The 17,290-nt window shown below is 50.5% G+C and overlaps 1 protein-coding gene across 1 annotated transcript; it reads left to right on the forward strand.

Annotated features, from left to right (window-relative positions):
- Nucleotides 1-180: 180 nt before the first annotated feature.
- Nucleotides 181-16,887, forward strand: WDR5 (WD repeat domain 5). The gene is made up of 14 exons (XM_026689343.2): nucleotides 181-407; nucleotides 1,292-1,429; nucleotides 3,319-3,427; nucleotides 4,942-5,015; nucleotides 5,665-5,754; nucleotides 8,885-8,974; nucleotides 10,078-10,161; nucleotides 10,277-10,332; nucleotides 12,872-12,918; nucleotides 13,017-13,092; nucleotides 13,833-13,866; nucleotides 14,288-14,362; nucleotides 14,997-15,084; nucleotides 16,000-16,887. The coding sequence occupies exons 2-14, from the start codon at nucleotides 1,349-1,351 to the stop codon at nucleotides 16,098-16,100; spliced, it is 1,005 nt and encodes a 334-aa protein (XP_026545128.1). The 5' UTR covers nucleotides 181-407; nucleotides 1,292-1,348; the 3' UTR covers nucleotides 16,101-16,887.
- Nucleotides 16,888-17,290: the final 403 nt, after the last annotated feature.

Genomic DNA, 17,290 nt, shown 5'->3' on the forward strand with positions numbered 1-17,290 from the left:
GAAGCCCTGAAGCCGACCCGCCCGCCTGCGAAAGAAACTGGGCAGCAGCTAGCATCCCTCCCTCCTTTGGAAGTTCCCGCCGAACCCGGCTACGCGCCTGCGCCTCTTGACCCTGTAGGCCCGCCGTAGCCGCGAGGGGCGTTTCCGCCCGGCGTTGTCCCGGCACGCCTTGCCGTGAGCCTCCTTCTGCGCCTGCGCGAGCAGGGCCAGCCCGGCGCCAAGCGCGGCGTCGCGCCTGCCTCGCCTGACCGCCCGCAGTGCGCTTGCGCGAGGACTCTCGCGCGGCTTCCCCTCCCTCTTCCCTCCCTCCCTCCCTCCCGCCGGGCGGCCCGCAGGGAGGCGGCGGCGGCGGCGGCGGCGGCGGCGGAGCCCGAGCGACCCGCCGCGAAGGAGGAGGAGGCGGCGCGGTGAGTCCAGCCGGCAGCCGCGCCGACGGGCGGGCGTGGTGGGCCGGCCGCAGCCTCCGGGCCCTCCATCCCTCCCACGCGGCGGCGCTGGGCGGGCGGTCCGTTTGGGGCCTCCGCCCGCCGGAGGTTCCTCGGGAGGCTTTTTCCCTCGCGCCGCTGCTGCTCCTGAGGAGGCCTCCTTACGCCCCCCCGCCACGGGGACTTCCCTGCTGCGGTGACCGTGGAGGGAAGGCCGCCACCCCAAAGAGACCCCCCACTGGCCCTGGCCTGAAGAACGCCCCCTTCTGGTGGCTGCGGGAGGGTCCCCCCTCCTCTTTGGGGGAAGCTGTGAGGGAGCCCCGTTCCCCCCTTGGCACTTGAAGAGGGTGGACTTCGACCCCCATAATCCCTCAACTATCTGGCTGGGGAATTGTGGGAATCGGAGCCCCCCCTCCCCTTTTTCAAGTGCCATGTTGGGGTGGGGGGCACACAGCTGTTGGAAGGCGGCTGCCCTGCTTCCCTTGGGGCCCCTCCTGAGTAACCCAGGGAAAAGCCACGTCCCATTCCTATTATTGCGGGGGGCGGGATTATTTGTGCCACCTAGGCCAGGGGTCTCCAACCACAGCCACTGGCAGACTTTGCTGGCTGGGGAATTCTGGGAGTTGAAGTCCGCCAGGCTTAAAGTGGCCGTGGTTGGAGCTCCCTGGCCTAGGCCACCTGGCCCTGCCGTTGATTGCCTTGTGGGATGGGACTTGCCTTCCAGGGCTGCTGATGGGCTTTGTAGGGCTCTGGTGGGCTGGCCAGAAGCTCAGCTGCCTTTAGGGATGCGCCCTCCCTCTCCACCTACTTTGCTGCTCTCGGGTGCCTGTAAGTAAAATGTCCTTCCTTTTTCTTTCTCTCTCCAGAGAGAGGTGAACCTTTCCTTTGAGACCGCCTAATCCTGGCTTGGCCTTCCCTCCGTCATGGCTACGGAAGAGAAGAAACCTGATGCGGAGTCAGCCAAACCGCAGTCGGCTCCTTCCTCCTCAACCAATCAGAGCAAGGTGAGTGGAAAGCTGCCTGGAAGTCCAAGGGGAATTCCTCGGGAGAGTCCAAGGAGCATGAAAAACCTGCATTTTGCTAAGAAGCATGATGGTTCGGAATACCTCTCTTCCTGCTTGTAGAATTTAGTGGCTCACACTTAAGCATAAACAGTATTTAGGAATAGAATAATAGGTTTGAAGGGACCTTGGAGGTCTTCTAATCCAACCCTCTGTTCAGGCAGGAAACTCTGTACCATTTTAGACAAATGGTTATCCAACTTCTTCTTAAAAACTTCCAGTGTTGGAGCATTCACAACTTCTGGAGGCAAGTTGTTCCGCTGGTTAATTGTTCTCACTGTCAGGAAATTCCTCCTTAGTTCCAGGTTGCTTCTCTCCTTGATCAGTTTCCATCCATTGCTTCTTGTCCTGGCTTCAGGTGCTTTGGAGAATAGCTCGACCCCCTCTTCTTTGGGGCAGCCCCTGAAATATTGGAAGACTGATGTCATGTCACCCCTAGTCCTTCTTTTCTGACATTTGTGACAGGAGAAGCAGGCTATTGTGCCATCTGTTCCAGTACATGATAGGTTTAACAACAACTTTGCAATCATTGAATTTATATTCTAGTAACTTTTTGCTAGAACTTTGATTTGAGCAATATCAAGTAACATAAATCCAAGATACAAATAAAGAAAGAAAAATATGGGAAATATAAAAAAGGTTCTACTACAATGTAAAGAGATGGATACAGCATCAGAAAATATGCCATATATTAAAAATACACCTTCATTTCTATCTTAACTACTGATCAAACTTTTGAGATACAGGTAGTTCTCAAGTTATGATCATTTGCTTAGCAAATGGTACTTTAAAAATATGTTTGTTACAGGGTCCCTGCTGGCTTCCCACAAGCAAAGTCGATAAAGAAACTGGCAGGAAGTCAGAATCGCAACTTAACAATTGTAGCTGGGACTGCTGGAAGTGCCAATGCTAAGTGACATACTCACATGATGTCCCATTTTATGACGTGTCACTTAATGACTGCAGTTCTGGTCCCAATTGCTATTGTAAGCCAAGGACTACCTGTATCTGCCATCATTAGAACAAAGCACAACTTAAATAAAACAACTTATATGTCAACAACAGAATAGAACAGTATCTACAAATAGACGTTTTCCAGCAATACAGCCTACAATTCTTTTATTCGTAATTCTTTGATTCTCTGTATTAAGTCTGTGCTCCAGAACTGAGCCCTGAGCCCTACCTGTAACATTCTCAAGTGCGCCTGACTGCTGCAGTATTTTTCTTAAAAAGTTTTTGGAAAGATGCAAACTATATCTGAATAGTTTATAAATTCATCTTCATCAGGATAGTAAAAATGATAAAGAGTATTGGATACTCCCACACAGTATTGGATTTGTGACAGTTAACAGCTTTGCCGGGTGATCAGCACATGCCGTTGCAAAGGAACTTAATTCCTTAGGATCAGGCTTCGTTCCGGTTGGTCCAGCTCTGCTTTCCAGCTGCTTTGCTGGGAGGGTACAAATGCCACTGCCTCCCTGCCAGGCAGCCGTTGGCATTTGCAGATACATGGCTTCTGAATGGAGAATTCTCTTCTGAAAATGAATTTTTAGACACTTTTTAGGAGGAGATTTCAAAAGTGACTGGGTACCTGCATTTGCACTATTTTGCTTTCACATACTTCTCTGTTAATTTGGTCAGTCCTAATAAAAGGATCCTGAAAGTCAATTTGTCCTAGCAGTGGAGGGGAGGTACAAAGAGAGCAGGCTTGGTGGGATCCTGGCAAGTGGTGGCCAAAGAACTACATATCACCCCCACCCACCCACCCCCGGCTTGGCCATTTGTAAAAAGGACAAGTTGTTTCTTGGCCTAACATGATTTTCTTTTGCCAGCCTGCGCCTGTGAAACCGAACTATGCCCTGAAGTTCACATTGGCAGGACACACCAAAGCTGTCTCCTCCGTAAAATTCAGTCCCAATGGGGAGTGGCTGGCTAGTTCTTGTAAGTATCCTTCTATTCCCTTTTCTTTCTAAAGTATATAATTCCAGTTAAAGGAACTAAAATTAAAATGGTAATTTTAAAATGGAAGCCAAATGTCTGGTTTTTTGTTTTTTTTTACATTTATGGATATTTGTGTCACAGAGTGAAGGCTTCCTTCTGACCAAGTTGTTATTCAGAAGCCCTCCAGTGTCCTTGGAGATGGGTTTGGAAGTGCAGGTTTTTTGACTGGAGTGGCTCCAGAGAAGGCAGTTTGCCTGGTTTCCTGGCGTGTCCTCAGTCAGACCTTGAACCATTGCAGTTGCAGCAGCTGGTAACATTGTTTTCCCCTCCAAGGCCTCCAGTTGTGGAATCTCTCCTCTCTGGGAGGCTTCCCATTTGTTCTCTTCTTGAGTATCAGGTTCGGATATCTGAATGGTTTAAAAAAAAATCAATAAAATGCCATATTTTAAAATGCAGGAGTTTGGCACTCTACTTCTTATTGCTATTTTAATTGTGCATTTGTTATCTGTGCTTTCTTTTAAGTTATACATGACATTTTAACCGAAGAAAAATAGTTCTTGATACAGTAGGCGGTCACATCATTTCAGAACATCTGTAAAGCTGGCAGAATTCGGATTTCTTAAGGCTGTTTATATGCTCAATGTTGTATCAAGGAAGGCTATTTTTATGATTGGTGTAAACATTACATAATTTTGCACAACATACTCTGGTTCTCCATGACCTGGACTGGACAGAGGCGAGTGGAAGCCCCTGAACTTTGGAATTCTTTATCACAGCTCACTGTGAATGGATTTGTCAGCTGGACATTGGAAAAGATGAAAGTGAAATTTCCGTGTTCACAATACTTGATAGCTGGCCCTGCTGGTTGGACTCCCTTGCAGTGCTCAGCCTCTCTCACCATCCCAGTGGAAAAGAAGCTGCTGCTGTTGCCCTGCCTTCCCGAACTCTCACTGGGTTAGATACAGATTAACAGAGTTGGAAGGGTCCTTGTAGGTCATCTAGTCTAACCCTCCGCTCAAGCAGGAGACCCTGCACCGTTTCTGACAGATGGCAACCCAGTCTCTTCTTCAAAGCTCCAGTGATGAAGCTCCTGCAACTTCTGAAGGCAACTTCTGTTCCATTGGCTGATTGTTCTCACTGTCAGGAAATTCCTCCTTATTTCCAGGTTGAATCTCTCCTTGATCAGTTTCCATCCATTCTTCCTTGTCTGGCCCTCGGGGGCCTTGGAAAATAGCTTGACCCACTCCTCTCTGTGGCAGCCCCTCAAGTATTGGAAGACGGTTATCATGTCTCCCTGATAAATTGTGTGCCAGTTGCTAAGGGTCCATATTTCAATCATGTGATTTCAGGGACACTCTGAGGGCCACTTACCTGTCATAAGTACCCCTTTTTCAGTACCATAATAACTTGAAATGATAACAACATTAAATGAAGTCTACTTGCTTTCGCAGGAAACAAAATTATGGGTGGCAAATTGACTTTTATAATCAATCATTTTCACTTTTTTCCCCCAGCGGCTGATAAGCTGATTAAAATTTGGGGTGCTTATGATGGCAAGTTTGAAAAAACAATGTCTGGACATAAACTGGTAAGTATGATACGTGGGATGGGAGTTTGATGCTCCTTGCAAATTTAACTGAGATGGTCCCAAGATATAGGATTCCCTTTCTTCAGCTCCCAAGGAGGCATTGTAATAAGCCATGAGGAGGAAGTTACAGTCTGGCTTAATTATTCAGGCCTATCACTAAGGTGGCCTCTCAGTCATAACATTAGACAGATGACACTTTGGGGACAAAAAGCATAAAGGGAAGAGGGATTTCTAGATTAAACAATGTTTGACCACAAACACGGAGAGACAGATTTTGAAAGCACTTCCTAAATCACTACTGAGGAGTAGTTGGACACATCAGGAGTTGTATCAAGTGAAGCATTTGCTGGAAGAGTGTCCTGTCACCCTCCTATGGAAAGATACACCTGGGCACCTGTCCTCTCTGGAGCGAAGGCTTTTCCAAGTCAAGCTAATTCTTTGTGATATCCATGTAGGCTTTGCTGCTCTCTGCAATTTTGTTTTAAACTTCCAAATGTCAGTTACAGCCCTGAGGTTGTAAGTGCATTTCCTGATCACCCAAGGCAGTTGGTAGTGCCAGCTGCTGGGGAGGGATGACATTTCCCAAGATGCCAGCCCAAACTTTGGGTGAAGAAGAAATCATTCCAGAGGCACTTTTTCTGTTTTGCAGGGAATCTCTGATGTTGCCTGGTCATCTGATTCTAACCTTCTTGTCTCTGCCTCCGATGACAAAACTCTCAAAATTTGGGACGTCAGCTCGGTAAGAAGTGACTGATTGTGTGATTTCAATGCCCAAGAACTTTGCCTTTGGAGAGACACACCTGATCCCAAAAGTCCCTTTTTTTTCCAAATCAGGCTTAATTACAGTGCTTCATTTTCCCTTCTCTGTCTTAATGTACAACCCGAAGGGAGTTTCTTGTGGCGGTTCCAGGATCCGTTAACTAAGAGAATGGACGATTTTGCAGGTGTTTAACCTTATTGTACGTGTATATGAAAGCATGGAAGGGGGGTGGTTCGTTTCCCCTGCCCTCTGTTCCAGGAGGAAGTTGGGGAGGGTGGGCAGGCAGAGGCTGCCCCCTCTTGGTTTGCTTCTGGTCTAGATTGGTTAGTATGGAAAACGAGTAAAAAGAGAGTTGCGAGCCAGTATACAACATCGATACCTGGGGGAATCCTAAAAAAGACAATCAAATAGCAAATTTGTGAGACTTAGAAATCAGTAATGAAGCCAGCATGGTTTGTTAAAAACAGATCATGCTCAACAAACCTTACATTCTTCTTTACAAAGTATCTAAATTAGCAAACCAGAGAAATGCTGCGAACATAGTACATTTTGATTTCAGTGAAGCATTTGACAAAGGAGACCACAACCTATTTTTTGGCAAGATAGAAAAATGTGGGGTAGAAAACCTGGCCCTCAGATGAATTCATAACTGGCTGACTAACCACACTCAGTGCGTAGTCTTTGTGAAGGGAAGTAAGCAGTGGGTTACCTCCAGGTTCCGTCTTGTGCCCAGTATTCTTCAACATTTAGATGAAGGGATAGAAGGGGAGATCATCAGATTTGCAGGCAATAGCAAGTTGAGCGGAATTGCTAACACTTTGGAAGACAAACTCAAGATTCAGAACGATTTTGACAGAATTAAGTATTGGGCCCTATTCAAAAGATTCAGTTCTTCAGGGGCAAGAAAAATAAGGTCCTGCCCTTAGGAAAAACCAGGTGCACAGGTACACAATAGGAGGTACCTGGCTCAATAGTAGTAACTCTGAGAGGGATGTAGTAGACCACCGCTTAAGTATGAATTAGCGTGCAGCAGCTGCCAAAAGAACCAGTGCAGTCCTAGATTGTATCATCAGAGGGAGAGCATCAGTCATAGGAAATGATAATCCTGCTTTATACTGCACGGATCCAATTCTGGTCACCACAATACAAAAAAGTTGTTGGGACCCTAGAAAGACTGGAGAGAAGAGCAACAAAGAGGATTAGGGGTATGGGGGCTAAACCATACGATGAATGGGGAAGGGAACTAGGTATGTCTAGCCTGTTGAGAAGGATTAGGGTGACGTAATGGGTGCCTTCCGATATTTGAGGGGCTGTCACAGAAGAGGCGGTTGACTTATTCTGCAGAGCACCTGAGGACAGAACCAGAAGCAATAAGCTAGATACCCAACCTGGAACTAAGGAGAAATGCCCTGACAGTGAGAATAATTGATCAATGGAACAGCTTGTCATCTGGCATTGTGGGTGCTCCATTGCTGGAGACTTTTAAGAACCATTTGTCTGCTGGAGCGACCAGAAGAGATAAAATCAGGAATGAGAAAGAATTGGCATAGAACCAATCTTAAATTACATACAAAAATGGCAAATAAAGTGGTTTGCTCACCTGGAGAGGATGTCTTGGGATTCCATACCATACAAGGCATATAAAAAAGAGAAGGTCAAAGGACACGAGGCAGACCCCAAAACGTATTTTGTTTTGAAATCACTCTGGATTATGCCTCTGCTAAAATCGGGGGAACACCTCGTCTTCAGGAGCTGTGGGTACTCCCTTGCTGGAAGCCTTTAGGAGGAGACTGGACAGCCATTTGTCCGGAATGGCATAAGGGCTCCTGCTCCGGCAGGGGTTTCGACTGGAAGACCTCTGAAGTCTTTCCCAACCCTATTATTCTGTTATTTGTTCTGTATTTTGGCAAAAACAAAACCCACAGAGCATTTTTACTGAGTGAAAAGGACAGAGCTGGTGCAGATATGAAGTAAGGCTGAATTTTGACCACTCCCCCCCAACAATAAAAAAAATATAATGAGTTAAACAAAACAAAAGTTCTGATAGTGTGGCACTAATGCAGGGGTCTTCAAACTTGGCAAGTTTTAAGACTTGTGGACTTCAACTCCCAGAATTCCTCCTTCAGTCATATTAGCTCAGGAATTCTGGGACTTGAAGTCCACAAGTCTTAAACTTGCCAAGTTTGAAGACCCTTGCACTAACGCTTATGCTGTGGACAGACAACCAAGATCGATGTAGCTGAAGATAAAGGGACAGACTGACGATGCTGGGGTGGTATTCGGGAGGTCTTGCTTGCTTGCCCAGCCAGCCTGTAGTTCTGATTCTGCCTGGTTAGAAGAGCCTTGTGTGGCTTGTCCAACAGGGCAGCCTCCTTCCAGGGGCCCTGTGGTGTGAGTGCACCAAGCGAAATGGAATAGAAGAGAATTCTTTATTGGCCAAGTGACTGGACACACAAGGTGGATAAGTTCTCATTGTACATAAAAGTGGTAAAGATACATTCTTTATATAAATCATAAGATACAACACTTAGTGACAATCATGGGTTAATAAATAAGCAATCAACAAACCGTACTAGGAAACTAAAACAATATAAATCATAAAGATACAAGCAACAAAGTTAGAGTCATAAGTAGAAAATAGGAAAGATGATAATATTAATAGAGTCTTACTAAATAGTTTGACAGTGTTGTGGGAATTAGTTGTTTAGCAGAGTGATGGCATTGGGGGAATTGCCCTTGTGTCTGGTTCTGATGTGCAGTGCCCTATAGCGTTGTTTTGAGGGGAGAAGAAATGCCAAATTCTGTGAAGAAAGATGCCCGCCCAGAGCCCAAGTCAAGGTTTATCTGCCAGTTCCAAGTTGCAAAGTAGTCAGGCGGCCAGATGGAGGGAGGCCTTCCCCATCTCCCATTTTTCAGGAGTGAAATTTGGGCAGGCCTGGATACATTTCCTCTTCCACCCAGAGCTCTAACAAAAGAGGGAAAATGGTTTCGCCAGCCCCCTTTCAGCATCACTTATCATCAGAGTCCATTTTGGTTCTTTCTGCAAAGTGCGGTTAGAGCACGCTATAAAAACCTCTCTCTCTCTCTCTCTCTCACTCACTCACTCTAGGGAAAATGCTTAAAAACTCTGAAGGGGCACAGCAACTACGTCTTCTGCTGCAATTTCAACCCTCAGTCAAACCTCATCGTCTCAGGATCGGTAAGCATCTGGCTGGGGCAAGACCCGCCCCCTTTTTCAGGCAGAAATCCACGGTGGCTCTCAGGACCTGCAGCCAGATGGGCCTCCTCAGCTTTCCAGAGCTGCAGCTCTGCCTTTGGAGGCCCCAAAGCTTAGCCCTCCCCATCCCATGGCCCTGGAAGGAGAGGGGGGGGCGTGCTCTGGATTCTTCTTGGTCAAAGAGATCCTGTGGTTTCCAGCCTCAGGTGGGCTTTCTGCTGCAGGAGGAGGCTCTCCTATGACCTCCGGCGTCATCTCTCTTTCTCCATAGGTGATAAAATGTTATTAATTAAATGTAAACAAATAGAATGGGAGATATCAGATGAGTGATTTTTACAGCAAAATAACCTTTTCAAAATACTCCCATTACTTTCTATTTTGTTCCACTAGACTTTTGATTGGCCCCTTTTTTATTCTGAAAATTATAGGTCAAATATTCATGAGTTACGGCCCTTTTCATTGGTTCCTCTCCCCTTTAGCCATTTCATGGGTGTCTTCCTCCACAGGGGGGCATTTGGCATTTCCAATTAGTGCCCCCCCCCCCCAATGTCTGCTCCTGGAAGGGAGCCCTAGGGTGACCTGGGGGCAAGAGGAAGGGCTTCACGAGCCCCATCTGTCTCTCGGGCCATGGGGAAAGTCTGTGTGAAATGGAAGCACTCTGGGCGCCCCAAGCCAGAAACAGCTGCTTTTGGGGGTTCCAGGGCAGGAGACTGGAACTGTGTGAATATATCTGCTGAACAAAGCTCCGCATTGGTGACAGGAAGGGCATCCGGCCACTCCACACTGTGCTGGCTCCATTCAGTTGCCCAGGCTCCGCCCCACAAGGGATTATGGGGTTGTTAAATGATGATAGCAGGCCACTGGAAAGGACCCTCTGGAAGCTGAGCTCCATGGCACAAAGAGACCATTGTTCTGGTTTTTTTCTTAAAGCCCCTGGGAGAGGGAGGGGCTGCTCTGTTCTCCTCAAGAGGGATCATTTCGGGGGAGGGAGAGACAGGCAGGAAATGCTGCCCTGCCGAAGCAGAGGCCCTTCAGGTGTTGGGGGTGGGGTCCCACTCTGACTGTTTCCTCTGTTTCGTTTCCAGTTTGACGAAAGCGTCAGAATCTGGGATGTCAAAACGGGGAAGTGCCTGAAAACGCTGCCAGCCCACTCGGACCCCGTTTCTGCCGTAGGTTCTCTTTGGGGGAGGGTCTTCATCCCCGGGGGCAGAAGAGGGGTGGCCCCAGAGCCGGTTCCCTCTCCTCCCTCTGCCCCCAAATAGCCGGCTCTCTTCTCGCCTTCAGGTGCATTTTAACCGCGATGGCTCCCTGATCGTGTCCAGCAGCTACGATGGTCTGTGGTGAGTAGGGAGCAAGGAAAAGGCCTGCAGGGCTGAGCCGAAGCTGCCTGGGGGGCCACAGCAGGCCCCGCAAGCCGTTCTCCCATGAGGACACAGGGCCTGGCAGGCCTGGCCTGGGAGTGCCGGAGCGCACCTGTCCCTTGAATTAACGTGGTGACTCTGCCCTCAATCTCAAGGAGGGGCGGTGGGCATCCTTGCCACATGGCAAAAGTCCGGTGGAGGCACACAGGCTTGCTTCCCACCTCTGCCCAGAGAGATTGGACCTTCTCTGGCCTGGTTTGGGGCACCTCCTGCTGCAGAGGTGGATCTTTTAACGTGGCCTTTTGAACAACCCCGGCCTCATTTCCAACTCTGTTTGGCTCTTTCCCCAGAGACCAGTGCACTGGAGATGATCGAAGGGGGGGGGGCTTTTATTGGGGGGGGGGAGTCCTTTCGGAAGAGGGCTGTCGGTGGTTCCTCTTTTGTGTTGTCTCCCCCCCCCCGGTGAAGCTGCCTTTTCTGTGCTACGCAAAGACCCTTGGCAGACAGCCCTGGGGCAGCAAAGGACGCCTTGCCAGGAGGAAACTTTGGGGCCTGGCTTGGTCCAAGAGTCCCTCAGCCTTTGGCGAGGCTCATTCGTGCATCCAAAGGCTTCCCCATCCTGGGCTGGTTGGCTCTTTTGGATAACTGGAACCTGAAGCCTTCCGGCCTCCCCTGAATCCCAGATCCAGCCTCGGCTTCTCCCACGTGGTTCTCCCCTTTCCACTCTGGACTCTTTCCCTGCTGGCGGAGGGGATGCATGTCCTCCCAACCTCTGAAGAGCAATTGGTCAAGCAGGAGAAAGGTGTTTAGGGTAGAGTGGTGGCTCCCCCCCCAAAAAAAGGATGGGGCCTGTTCTTGCCCTGCCCCTCTTGCCAGCATCTCCCATCACACTAAGGCTTCTCTTTAATCCCCTTCCCTTCTCTTCTGAATTGGCAGTGTCGTCTCCCTCTCCCCCCGTCAATTCCTCATTCCTTTCTGAGATCCTGTTGCGAGGGGATCATAAAGATCACAGCACCAGGTTCCATTATTGTGCAGAAAACTTTAATTTGGGGGGAAAAAACTCTTCACCCTGACTCCAAAGAGAGAAGAGCGGTGCAGAGGGAAATTGTGCTACATCCAAAAGCCCTGCACAAAATGAGTAAAAACATGGAAAGCCCAACCTTGCCAAAGGATAGGGTGAGCCGTCCTGCGAAGCCGGGGACGCTGGCAGCAGCTGTGCCCCCTGCCCTGAGAAAAGAGAGCTGCCCGGGGGGGGGGGGTGTTGTTATGAACAGCCTCCTGGATGAGAGAGTCAGGGCATTCTCGGAGCCGGGGCAGGGGAGCAGTTGGCGAGCAGCCTTGCTTGGTGCTCCTGGGCTGCACAATCTTTTCTTCAAGGGGCCACCAGTTTCCTAACGACCGGGGTGGAAGGAAGAAGGCGACCTTGGGGGAGATGGGCAGGGACCCTTCCCAAGGTACAGGGGGCTGAAACGTTTTAAAGGTCTGAGAAGCGCTCAGAAGAGGCTCTGGCGGAGGCCTCCCTTGAGTCAGCAAACGATGCGGAGCAGCCGACAGATTCCCCCAGGTTCTCTCCTTGGGGCCAGCTTCAATAAAAGCAACGTTGGCCTTCCTGGGAACTGGGTTTCCTGCTCTGGTCCCTCTTGTGGGGCTGGTGCCTGTGGAGAGAAACGAAGGAGGAGGGAAGAGGGGAAACTGCCATGGTTCAATGGCAAATGATGTGTCTGTTGTCCCCCCCTTCCCAACCCTGTGCTGGAAGCTTATAAAATCAGAATCTCTGCACCACTGAAAATCATAGTAGCCATCATGGGCTGCTCTTCCTCCTCCTCCTCCTCCTCCTCCCCCCGTGGCTTAGTGACAGGAGTGGGATGGGTGGTGGTCAGGCCACACTGGAGCCTGGAATGTTTTACTGGCTCCTGGTTTCCTCTGAGAAAAACCCAGAGGGTCTTAGGGGAGCACGTGTTCCTGGCCCCCTCCCCTCCCTCAGCCTCAGCCTCAGCCTGAGCCCCTCCCTCCCCCGGCCACCGTGCCTCCCTTTGAGCTCAGCCCACCCTGATCGCCCCAGCCCTTCCCCATTCTCCGCTTAGCTACCTCTGGCCTCACGTGGTTCCTGGTTTCCATTTCAGAATAAGTCTTTATGGAGGGGAATTCTGAAAGCTTACTCTTATTTAAAAAAGACATTCCGGAACCCTTTGCTCTAAAACAGGGGACTCCAACCTTGGCAATTTTGCTGGCTGGGGAATTCTGGGAGTTGAAGTCCACCATGCTTAAAGGTGCCAAAGTTGGAGAGCCCTGCTCTAAAATGTGCCAGTGCTGAGAAGGTTTGTGAAGCAGCCCCCCATCCGGATGGAAAGGCCTGAGTTTCCTGTTGAGCCCAGTGAAACACGGCTGCCAGAGCCTGTGCCATTTCTGTTCAGAGTGTCCTGGCTCTGGGGGGGCGGTGGGGGGGTGTTTGTGTCCGTCCATCTTGTCATCTCCCCAACTATTCTGCCTGACTAACGTGACTCCCTTGGCATTGCAGCCGGATCTGGGACACGGCTTCTGGCCAGTGCTTGAAAACATTGATTGGTGAGTTGGCTCCTCTCCAAAAGGAATAATTGGCTCAGGCAAATCCTCCTTTCACCATGTGGTCCCGAAACAGGCCTTTCTTTCATTCTCTCTTTCAGATGACGACAATCCGCCGGTGTCATTTGTGAAATTCTCTCCAAATGGCAAATACATTCTAGCAGCAACTCTGGATAAGTAAGTAAGAGCCGAAGAATTCTGACTTTCCAAAGGAAATGGTGGGAGGGAGGAGGGGAAAGGCTGTCCAAGGCGATGGGGAGGAAGGTCCCGCGGGGCTTCTAGATTTCCGGACCAGCCTGGCTCTTGATTTCCTAGGCGGAAAAACCCCGGGAGTCGAGTTGCCCCCCCCCCCAAACCTCCAAAAGTTTTTGCCAAACTGTAAAAGTGTCAGAAAGGGAACTATTTTAAATACATGACGAGAATAATAATTTTTAAAATGGCTTCAGCTTTTTTTTCTTGGCGCTGCCTGGTCCCCCTTGAGGAGCAGCCCCTGGCCCAAACTGCCCTGCGGGCCGCAAAGAGGCCTCGGCCTGCAGTTCTCTCCCCTCGGGCAATTTGGGGAGCCCTCCCGGCTTCATTTCTCCCTTTATTTTTCCAACAACTCTTATTTCACTTCCACTTCCATTTAGGGGTAGCAGCCTAGGACCCTCCAAAGTATGAAGGGGCTAGGTAAAGAATAAACTGCCCCGCCCAAATATATATATATATATATATATTCAGATATGGTTTTAAAACACTTTCAAGAAGGGGAAAAATGGATGGTGTGAACCAACAGGTAGATACAGGCAAGAATATGAGAGAAATAGTCCCTTCCGGGCTGGTGGGGAGCGAAGGAAGACGGGCCCCAAGAGAGCTTGGGGGAATTGTGGTGGGTCCTTCTGTGGACCTTTCTAACCAGAGTGTTTCCTTCCCTCCAGCACTCTCAAGCTTTGGGACTACAGCAAAGGGAAGGTGAGTGCCTGTGTTTAACCCAGAAGAGGCTCCCATAAATCCCTGGAAAGCTTGCTTAGCCTCAGGGCCTCAGTTCCTCCTGCAGAAGCGAGTTGTGCTCTCTCTCTTCAGTGGGAGGAATTTATTAAGCAGTCTCAGACTAACCACACCGACTGCTGACTTCCCACAATAGAAGCTTAGTTCAACAGTCACTTGAAATCAATGCAGCTTGGCAAATAGCCTCCAGGTTCCAAATATTCCCAGACCACTAAAATTCAGGAGGGTGCAGACATTAAATCTGGGGCAGAAGTTTCCCCTTGGTCCAGAGGGAAAGTCTGGGCTTTCAGGTAAGAGGGAGGGCGCCCAAGGGCAGAGGGCCTTCCCCTGCCTGGGCTCTCCTGCCGAGGTGTGATAGGGGGCTCTGGCCTTCTCTCTCTTCCAGTGCCTCAAGACCTACACAGGCCACAAGAATGAGAAGTATTGCATCTTTGCCAACTTTTCAGTTACTGGCGGGAAGGTGAGGATCTCTCGGTTCTGAGTTGCACGGGAGGAACCCGTCTCCCTCATCGGTGCAAGTGCCACCGGAGTTGAAATTGAATGGGCAGCATTCGAATTCTGGGGCAGGGCCTGGGTGAGGGGACAAGGTCAAGTAAGGCAGCAGCAGCAGCGCCTCTCCCGGGAACAGGATCTAAGGCAGGCGTCCTCAAACTTGGTGACTTTAAGACTTGTGGGCTTCAACTCCCAGAATTCCCCTGGCCTAGCTGGCTGGGGAATTCTGGGAGCTGAAGTCCACAAGTCTTAAAAGTGGCCAAGTTTGAGGGCTCCTGACCTAAGGGCTGGCGCCAGGTCTGACGTGAGAAGGCTTCCCACATCAAGTGGCAGCCATGGAGCGCCTGGGGGGGGGTGCGGAGTAGTGGCAGGCTGTCGACTTTGAGGCAAGGAGGCTGCTGCCTTCCTTACGATGCTCCTCCTCCAAGATGAGACTCGGGTCTTGATATTTTGGGAAACTGGCTCTGGGGCTCCCATTTCCGATAGTAGTTGGTGGGAAGGAGGAGTGTGAGAAGCGGCCCCATCCGACGGGATCTCTGCCTGTCCGCCTGGGCCAGCCATGCTCGGTCCCCTCCTCTCCTGAATGCCTTTCTTCCCTTTAGTGGATCGTGTCTGGTTCGGAGGACAACCTGGTTTACATTTGGAACCTCCAAACGAAAGAGATTGTACAGAAGCTGCAAGGGCACACAGGTAGGAGCGCTCGGGCTGCCTGAAAAGTGGCTGGGAAGTTGGCTCCTCGGGATGCGATGGGGGCTGCACGAGGCCCCCACTTGGGCTATCTTGGCGCCTGGCCTGAAAGAGCTCTGCGGCTTTGGGGGATGGGCCTTTTCGGCTTTATGCCCAGCACAAACTTCAAGAGGCCTGTCTGGACCTGCTGCCGCAGCCTGGAACTTTGGGGGCCCAATCCTGCATTTCGGCCGCCCCTCACTATTCCTCCCCCCCAGGGTTCCCTCCCACCTGCTTAAGGAATCCATCTTCCGCCCTAGAGGGAGGGATTGCAGGGCCTTCATGGGCTTGGCTCCCATGTCTGGGATTCTCCGCCATAAAGCTGCAAACAACCCAAGGGGTCTCCTTGGGCTGGGTGCGAATATTGGGGGGGTCCCTCGTAGTTGTGCCTGCCCCCCCACTCCCATCCCGGATCCAGGACTGTTGGCGCAGGATCTGAGTATAGCGTCCCTGCTAATAAAGAGGTGGTGCTATGGGCTTTTGTTGAGCAGGATCATGAGAACACAGTGCCCCTTGCCCTCAAAAGTAACACCCTTGCGGGGACTGTCCAGTTGCAACTGCCAGTCTTGGCCAGACTGGCTCCTTGGTGGCTGTGCAGCCCCCCCTCCTGGCCAGGGGGAGGGAAAGTTGCTCCCACTGGCAAAGCTGCTGCGTGGTGCCCACCTGTCGTGGTTCTTTGCCCCCGGGGCCTCTGGCCGTGGCAGGGAAGCTAATGCCAGCCCAGGAAGAACCCAGCCCTTCGGGGGTAAGGGTGGAGGTGGGCGGTGCCCTTCCTCAAGGCTCCTTGGGTTGGCAGCCCTGAGTGGGCTTCCCCTCCTGCGGAGCCAGGCAGGTGCCGGCTGGTAACGGTGGGCATCTTGGTCCCTCTTTTCCCAACAGACGTCGTGATCTCCACGGCTTGCCACCCGACCGAAAACATCATTGCCTCTGCAGCCCTAGAGAACGACAAGACGATTAAACTGTGGAAGAGCGACTGTTAAGTGCTTTTGGCACCGGCATCACGTGGAGACTGTTGGGGGGGCTGTCCATAGAATTGGAGGGTATTTCGTGTTTGTGTTTTTTAAAAAAGGAAAGGAGAAGAAAAACTACCCACATTTCACAGCCGCATTAGCAGGAAATCCAGAGCAAGGTTGAGAGGGGCAGCCTTGGCTGAGGGGAGAAGCAATGCGCCTGGCGGCCCTTGGGTGGCTTTCTCAGAGAAGGCGGGTCCCCCTGCTTGGAGTGGGGGGGGGGTGTTCGGTTCCCCCCCATCGAGAAAGAACCCTTTCAAGTTCTTATTTAAGGCCCAGCCCTTCAGCAGAAGAGCCCAGGGGTTATCGATAGGCCTCCTGAGGGAATATTTTCATGGCGACCAAATCCATGTGCCCCGTTGTGGTCCCTTCCCTGTTTTCCAGAGCCTTCCCTCCTGCTGTGCGCTCTGATGGATGCTATTGCGGTGAAAATCTTCCAAGGCTTTTTTTCCCCCTCTTGTTCCCCCCCCACCAAAAAAAAGAACCAGCTCTTGTGGAAACCCCCCTTTTTTTTTTTTTTTTTTACTTTTTAAAACCATTCTGGCAAATTTCACAAATACGTGTACAGTTACCTAAGTGTAAAGAATTTTTTTATCTGGAAAATTTCTCTGTATGAACTTGTATTGCTAATAGTATGACTGTATCTTTTCTGGCGTCGACGCTTCTTCCTCCTTTTCCTCTCTCGATGGTTCCCTTGGTGCCCTGCGCATCCCAGACAGTGACCGTTAAGGCAGAATAAAAAGTGGGATTTAATGTGGTTGACGGCAGGATTGGCTGCCTGGCGTGAGTGTTTTCAGGTGTCATCCAAGCCGCTTTGCCTGGGACACCAAGTCACCTGGTTCCGGCGAACAAGGCTGGAGGCGAAACCATGTGAAGAACCGTTGCAGGATTTGGGTCTGTCTAGTCTAGAGAAAAGACGGGCTAGGGGGGACATGATTGCGGCATTCCAGTATTTGAGAGGCTGCCCCAAAGAAGAGTTGGGGGTCAATTTATTCTCCAAAGCCCCTGAAGGCCAGACAAGAAACGACAGATGGAGAGAAGCAACCTGGAATTAAGGAGGAATTTCCTCACGGAGGACAATTGACCAGGGGAAGGGCTTCCCTCCAGATATCGTGGGTGCTCCATCACTGGTGGCTTTTAAGAAGAGACTGGACAGCCAC

The sequence above is a fragment of the Notechis scutatus genome, chromosome 15 (assembly GCF_049901735.1).
Source record: "Notechis scutatus isolate UNSWTSFEM ecotype Mainland chromosome 15, rNotScu1.2, whole genome shotgun sequence".
Lineage (NCBI taxonomy): Eukaryota > Metazoa > Chordata > Lepidosauria > Squamata > Elapidae > Notechis > Notechis scutatus.

Bases quoted from the DNA above. Each gene is read 5' to 3' on its own strand.
- WDR5 (XM_026689343.2), top strand. From the start codon at position 1,349: ATGGCTACGGAAGAGAAGAAACCTGATGCGGAGTCAGCCAAACCGCAG. The intron at 5,016-5,664 runs GTAAGTATGATA...TCTGTTTTGCAG, and splicing joins CAATGTCTGGACATAAACTG to GGAATCTCTGATGTTGCCTG. The intron at 5,755-8,884 runs GTAAGAAGTGAC...CACTCACTCTAG, and splicing joins AAATTTGGGACGTCAGCTCG to GGAAAATGCTTAAAAACTCT.